At 39.7% G+C, this 7,289-nt stretch overlaps 1 protein-coding gene across 1 annotated transcript; it reads left to right on the top strand.

Moving 5' to 3' along the window:
• Positions 1-327: 327 nt before the first annotated feature.
• LOC115268215 (uncharacterized) lies at positions 328-6,196 on the top strand. Its single transcript, XM_029876289.2, has 4 exons — positions 328-575; positions 644-766; positions 5,499-5,629; positions 5,700-6,196. The coding sequence occupies exons 1-4, from the start codon at positions 405-407 to the stop codon at positions 6,124-6,126; spliced, it is 852 nt and encodes a 283-aa protein (XP_029732149.1). The 5' UTR covers positions 328-404; the 3' UTR covers positions 6,127-6,196.
• The last annotated feature ends 1,093 nt before the right edge of the window (positions 6,197-7,289 follow it).

Genomic DNA, 7,289 nt, shown 5'->3' with positions numbered 1-7,289 from the left:
TATTTAGATTGCCATACCTGATGTCATTATTCACGCATTATGCACAGAATTCACATCAGTTGTTATTTTACGTATTTTACTTCTTACGCAAAGCTTCTCAATACCTGATTCAGGTTGTAAATATTCGGTTTTCAATACCTGAGTTAGGTATTCTTCAGTTGTTTTCTCCTGCTCGGGTAGTGCCTTATATGAGGTTCCATTCTTGTCCTTTCCTTTTTCAGCACTAGCAACATCTCTCCTGGTCCTGGTGCGCCGGATGCCACGGTTTTGAAGACCGGAAACAAAGAAGTCAAATTGTTCACAGAGTATGTAGTCCGATCATAGGAAGCTGGTGTAATCCTGAAACGTCAACCTTCAAAAACTACCTACCTACCTCGTCCTCTCTGTACCCAAAGCCCTCCACCATGAACTACAAGTGCTGGGTCGAACCGGAAATCGACACTCAAGCCCCAATCCTTTTCGTGGATAACATTCTGCATTCCACGAAACTGGTGCACGACATCCGAAGGCAGCGGGAAATCGCACGCGAAAACAAACAACTATTGAAGCGGATCAACAAAATCAATCGGACCGAGGTTTTACCCAAACTCTGTGTAAATACTGTAAAGTTTCAAGATTAATTTAACTATTTTCAATACCGTAGGGCTTTCTAGGAGTCAAGTATGACTATAAACCGAAAACGAACATAAACTTTGAAGCTCGCAGAGCCACTGTTCGGAATATCCAACAGGAAAATTTTGAAATGCTAGAGAGAATTCTGAATGTGGTAAGTAATTGTAAAATTATGATGATTCAAATATGATACTCCGTTAGCAAGCTATGTGCGCTCTCACATGTTCTACAGCATTTTTATAGTCTAAAACTATATAAAAAACCATCATCTTAAAATTTCCGGGTAAATGAGACTTGAATCCCCGAGCCTCTAAGAATAGAAAACTCGTGTTTCGTATGAACAGAACATATAACCATTCAGTACACTTTGGTGTACGAGAAAGGCAAAAAAGCAATTACATTAGCTTAATAGTATCAATATCTGGAAGTTTTTATGTCATCAATGAAACGTACCCGCATGAAATATAAATGTTCAATCCCATTACAACTCTGACTGCAGTACAAAGTGAATGGTTTTCTCGGGGCTCAAAGTCAGTTTCATGATGCAGTTCGTCGGAATATTCGGCTACTTAGGCATTCCATTAGCGTTAACCTCCATTGAACCCCAAGTGGAACAATACGCTTCTTTTCAATATGTCCTCAAAGTTATCAACCACCTCTCACATTCCAAAACTGGTCAGTTCAAACTTCTAATATTCAATTACTTACCGACGAACAGTTCAAGCCATCCCTACGAGCATCTACTGCAGGCACTTCCGTCGAACGCCGTCTCTCAATTTATCATCGACGGCTTGTTCGAAGTGACGTACACCAAAATACCGCACAAACCTTCTCTGATCATCATCCATCTGGATAACGGAGTTATTGAACCCGCTAAGCGACTTTGGATGTCGCTCTACATTTTGGATTGCAACTCTTACGTTATGGTGTTGGTTGATCTCACCAAACCCGAACTCATGAAGCTCATCAACAGAATACTCACCAAATGGAGATTCAACTACGTAGTGTACATGTCCACGGCTTTAACGGGTCCAAAAATCATCCGTGTAGATTACGCCGGACAACCTGAAGAGATCCTCATTCGATATCCACATCCCAGCCAATTGTTCCGCAGCACCGTACAAAACATGAACAAACAGCCATTGATATATACCATAACGGTTGGATCCTTACCATACAGAGACTACCTATGGATAGAAGAGACCGCACGGTTTGTCAACGCAACGCGGAGACTCGTCCGCAGCCCATGTACCGTAGGCGACTTCAAAGGCTGCCGTATGAAGCTTTTCTATACGGACGATCTGGACGTCTGCCTTGATCATTTTCACCTTTCCGAGATGATCCCGGAGATCTATCGGGAATTGTTCAATGTAGTTCCCATGGCAGAAGTTTTCCTTGTTCCAAAAAGGAGACATTTGAACGTCTTGGAACTATTCGCCAAACCTTTCTCCTGGGAAGTTTGGATGGCTTTAGTCATTGTTCTGATTGCTATCGAGAGCTGTGCGCTGGCATTTCCTCGAATGTTTAGAAATGATCCGGTGATGTATTTGGTGTGCGGTTTCGAGCGAGGAGCTCTCCATTCGACAGGCCGCTTCGAACGGTTCACGTTTCTCCCGTTGATAGTGTTCTTTTTCCTGTTAACGAACGCGTACGAAACCAAGATCATATCGTTCCTCACGGAGAAACCGGCATTGTCAGATGTGAAAACCATCGATCAAATGCTGGCCACTGGAATCAAAATCAAGCTTAACATGCAATATTGGCTGAAAGTTGCGAGAGACCCTCAACTAAGTCCGCATTTGATCAACTCTACGGAAACAATTGAACAAATGGACGGGGTCAGTGCGTACCTGACGGATCGAGACGAAGCAAAAGTTGCCATACGGAGAAGAGAGAATTACGATTCCCAGTTGAACCGGCCTCGGTATATTATCCTGAAAGAATCGCGACGGATGCAGTTGTTCAGCTTCTGGGTTAACGATAAAAGTCCATTACTTGAGGTTTTGTACTATACGCAGAAGGTTTTCTTCGAGAGTGGAATCCTGGAGCATTGGGAGCAGAAAGAAATAGAAGGGGAAAAAAGATACTACACCGACGTGCAGTGGGTGAGCCAAAAAGGCATGCAGTTTGACGATTTGGTACCGGCGTGGGCTTCACTTGGTGTTGGCTCTTTGTTGAGTAGTGCAGTATTTCTAATAGAAATTGTGGTGAATGCTTTGGCGAAGAAAAAGCAGTCTGGTGAAAAGGTTTTCTGTGAATAATTTGTTCGTGTACGTACATTAATGGCTGTATTCATGGAAAAAAAACCTGTTAGTTCGTCATTGTTGTAATAGAAAAAGATACATCGCTGTTTCGACCATCCTAATCCATTGATACAAAGTTACACATTATGCATTAAGAGTCGAAATTTACCCATTTCTGATCCGATTTTTGTCCTTAAACTGAAGATATTGGCCATTATGGCCACAAGAGCATCCGAAATCGAATCCAGAAGGACCCTTCATGAAATACATAAACAATATGCCAAGGACTAGACAATCAATGGACAAATTATCCGTATGTGCCGAAACAGGTTCCACTTCCATATGCTTCCATATGCTGTTAGTGTGCGGTAACTCAAGATCCACAAATTATCACTTATATACAATTCAAACAAACATCGTGCTTAGGCAAACAAAACATGGGATTTCCTTATGAATTGCTCCAGGACCACCAATTCCCACCAAAGATCCCTTTAGGTGCTTCTCCAGGTACTTCTTCAGAGCTTTCTTCATGCTAGAGATTTCTCCAATAATTTCATCTGGAATTATTCAAAGTATTTCTGCAGAAATTTTGGATTTTTTTTTCATACCCCGTAACGTGGGTAGATCACCTTAGAATGGTGCGTTGCGGTGTAAGATCTACCAAATCAAATCAAATTTTGATCTTGATATTTACCGTATTTTTAAATATTCCAAGATCAAAGTTTGATGCTCTTTTCCTTGTATTTTGTAGTATTTGTGTTTCAATGTACTGCTTATTAACATTTTATTTCAGCAGGATTCAGGTAAATGTATCGTACGATATAAATAATATTTAAAAATATGTAACTGTGGCGAGCGTATCACTAATATGTAGCTTATTTGACGTACGATGTTAATTTTATTTTATATTTCAGATTATCAACCGAAGAATCTAGTAATTCAACCAAATGCCAACAAGACGACAATTGGGCAGACAACTGATTCGAAGCAGTCTAGCAGTCTGGTGTGCCTGAACGTTAACCAAGCGTATCCTTTGGAGTTTACCCTTCCACTAACAACACCCAAATTCCCGTGACACCTAGGCCTGAGAGATCGTAGAGTTGTCTACATTTTTCATAGGTGTCCAAAAATAACCATCCTTTCCCATTCCTCAGCAGTCGCAAGGACGTGGCCAGGACAGTGCTCGACCATTGGAGGATTGCGTCAGTCTTGTTTAAGAGTCAGAGATTAGTCCCAAATCTTTGTGCTTTGGTTCGGACGGGAAGGAGGCAACCCTCATAACAGCGGTCTAGGACTGTACCACCTACGAATTTGTGCGACTCGCTTAATGCTAGCTAATGCTAATGCTAATGCTAAATTTTGGATTTGTTTTTCATACGTTCTACAAGATAAGATAATTCTAAAATAATCCAGAAACTCCTTCAACATTTTCCGCAAAGAATTCATTACGAGTTTATCAAAGGATTCCTTCAATAATTGCAGATATGGATTCCATAAGGGAGCGTCCATAAATGACGTAGCATTTTTAGACCGATTTTGTACTCCCCCCTCCCCACTTGTAGCACATTTTCCCATACCTAACCTGGTTTAGGGTGGCGCTTCAAATCTAGTTTGACTTTCTTTTCCGCAGAATCGTAATTTGAAACGCCGCATCGCTCGTGGTTTACAAATTTATCTCTCTGTTCGTGAATTAACCGCACTTTACCTACAAATGATTCAATTTTCTCAATAAATAAATTGTAATTTCTTCAGGAATACATTTAGGAATTCGTTTAGGAATCACTTCTGGGAGTGCCTTTTGGGATTTCTTCTGTAATTTCTTCAGAGACTCTTGGAGGGATTTCTCCAGGATTTCTTCCAGAAATTTCACAAGAAATACCTCCACGAATTCCTTTAGTAGTTTTTCCAGGAATATCTGCAGGAATTCCTGCAAGGATTTTTCAAGAATCCTTCCAAAATTTCTTCCAGTAATTCCTCCAGAAATTCCCCTAGGAATTCCTCCAAATATTTTACAAGGAGTTCCTCCATGGATTTTCTTCAGGAATTCTATCTGAATTTCCTCCATAATGGAGCATCCAAGGGAGCATCTGTTAAGTACGTCACGCTAAAATTGAGAATTTTCGAACCACCCCCTCCCCCCTAGTAGGGGTACTTTGCTTGTCACACTTTTATTCGTCAATTTCTTTCGAAATTCATTCGGCCATTCTTTTCGAATTCGAAAATTCCCGAGATTCCCGAGGAATACCATGAAGTAGTTGTGGAAAGAATTTCTAATAGAATCTGAGGAAATTCCAAAAAAAAAATGGCCTAACTTATTTCTAGAAGAATCACCACTTAAAGTTCACTGAAAACTTTTGGAACAAAATTTAAAAAGAATGGCCGAAGGAATATCCAAAAGTATTGCCGTAGAAAATTACAAAGCAATCGCTGAGACTATTCCCAAAAAAGGCACTGATCAAGTTTTGAAGAATTAACGATTGAATTCGCAAAGTGATTATTGACAGAATTGCTCATTTTTAACTATCAAACAAATTATTGCTTGCAGCATTTTGTATTTTGAGTAAAACCGTGAATGGGATAAAGATAAAATAAACCCGTTTATTTTATTTAAAGTGTATTAATCAAACGTTTTGCTTTCAACAGCCTCCAGAAATCAATGCAGCTGCACAAGAGAAATCCTACAGAAATTTACTTAAATACAGAAATATTTGTGCAAAATTTGCTGATAAAAATCAAACCTACCGATGTAAACCGAAAGCAGTAGATTGTCCATGGTGAGTATCCTGAAACTGAACTTTGGCAGCGAACAAACCTTGAAAGTCAACTCTCTCTCTCTCCCAAAAGCATCACCATGGAGATCTTCGAACGGACGGATCGCAAACTTGGCACCATCAAGATCATCACAGCGCGAAACACCCTTATCGATCAGCTGCGAAACCTGCGCGTCAACTGCATCAACGGGAGCATACACCGAATCTACCAAAACCAATACATCGTCATTCGGGGGCACTTTGAGGCACCGGAATCCGATAAAAGTGTACGCCGACAATTGCTGGAGCATGTCCCGAGCGGATCGCTACTGAGGGCAGCCATCAACGAACAGCCGGCGTTCATGATAACGCTGAAGGATTTCGACCGGCTGGCCAATTGTGAACTGTTGGGAACGGTTGCTCGTAGCAGTGAGAATGTGCTGGATTTGGTCAATTACTATGGAACGACCTACGGGAGAACGCTGGAACCGCTGAACTTCAGATGCAAATTGGTGGGGTAAACATAAGATTTGTTAATATGTTGTTCGACAATATGTCCAAATCCAGAATTTGCGTGTAAATTTGGCATAAACATGAGCGAAAGTCATACAAAATCGTACTTTATTTGACGACATATGTCGCCTTGATAGCACCGATCGTAGAGTAGAGCTCCACCTTCATCAGTCTTAGCTGATATTCTTTCAGTTTTCTAAAATGTTCGACACTATCCATAAACTATGTACATACACTCATTTTTGGTGATCCCAGATCCCCCGTTCTCTTTCACAATAAAAAAAATCGAAAGTTATTTATGTAACAACCTCAAACCTTCCCGGTTATTGTTCATCGTGCAACTTAAAACTCGTGCGTTAAAACTTCCACATATCGTTCTGACCTATGCTTTTCAGCGCTTCGGTGACCACATTCTCTACGTGCCTGCAAACCTGCCAGAAGTTTCTTAAGAAATTCCTCAAAAGATTCATCTTGAAACTAGTCCACATATTCTTCCTAAGATTCCTTCAGAGATTCTTTAGGAATTTCCTTCAAGGATTGCTACAGAAGTTCGTAGTACAAGTATTCTTCAAATATTTCTGAGAGCATTCCTCCAGGAATATCCTCAGAAATTTCTCCAAAGGTTTCGAAATTCTTTTAAAAATTCTAAAGAAATCCTTCCAGGAATTTTTCCAATTATTTCTTCAGGAATTCCTCCAAAGAGCTTTTCAAAAGATGCATTTCCTCTAGGGGTTTCCTTTAAGAATTCAGATTTTCCAAAAAAAAAACTCTTTCAGCAATTATTGTTGAAATATCTTCAGGAGTTCCTTCAGGTATTCAAAGATCCCTTTTTACAGTGTATCAAACAATTGTCCGTACAGCAATTTTTCAGTCAAAATAATTTTTCATTCAAATGATAATAACTTTTTTATACGTCAATCGAATACGCTAAAATTTTTAACAATCATAAACCATATATTAAAGCTCCATTGGTAAAATTTTGAGCGAGATCGAATAAGTTTCCTGAAAGTAACAGAACTTTTAGTAAAACTTATAAGATTTTTGAACACATTTTTAAAACATTATATCTCAATATGTACTCGATGAAACCTTTTCAATTTTTTGTGTGATACAGCTTATACCTAAGGCTTGCATATCCAGCTTCGTTTAAGGTTTTATATTCACTACAAAA

Source organism: Aedes albopictus, chromosome 3 (assembly GCF_035046485.1).
Source record: "Aedes albopictus strain Foshan chromosome 3, AalbF5, whole genome shotgun sequence".
NCBI classification, from domain to species: domain Eukaryota; kingdom Metazoa; phylum Arthropoda; class Insecta; order Diptera; family Culicidae; genus Aedes; species Aedes albopictus.
The sequence above is the reverse complement of the archived record's forward strand: the minus strand, read 5'-3'. Positions and strand labels throughout refer to the sequence as shown.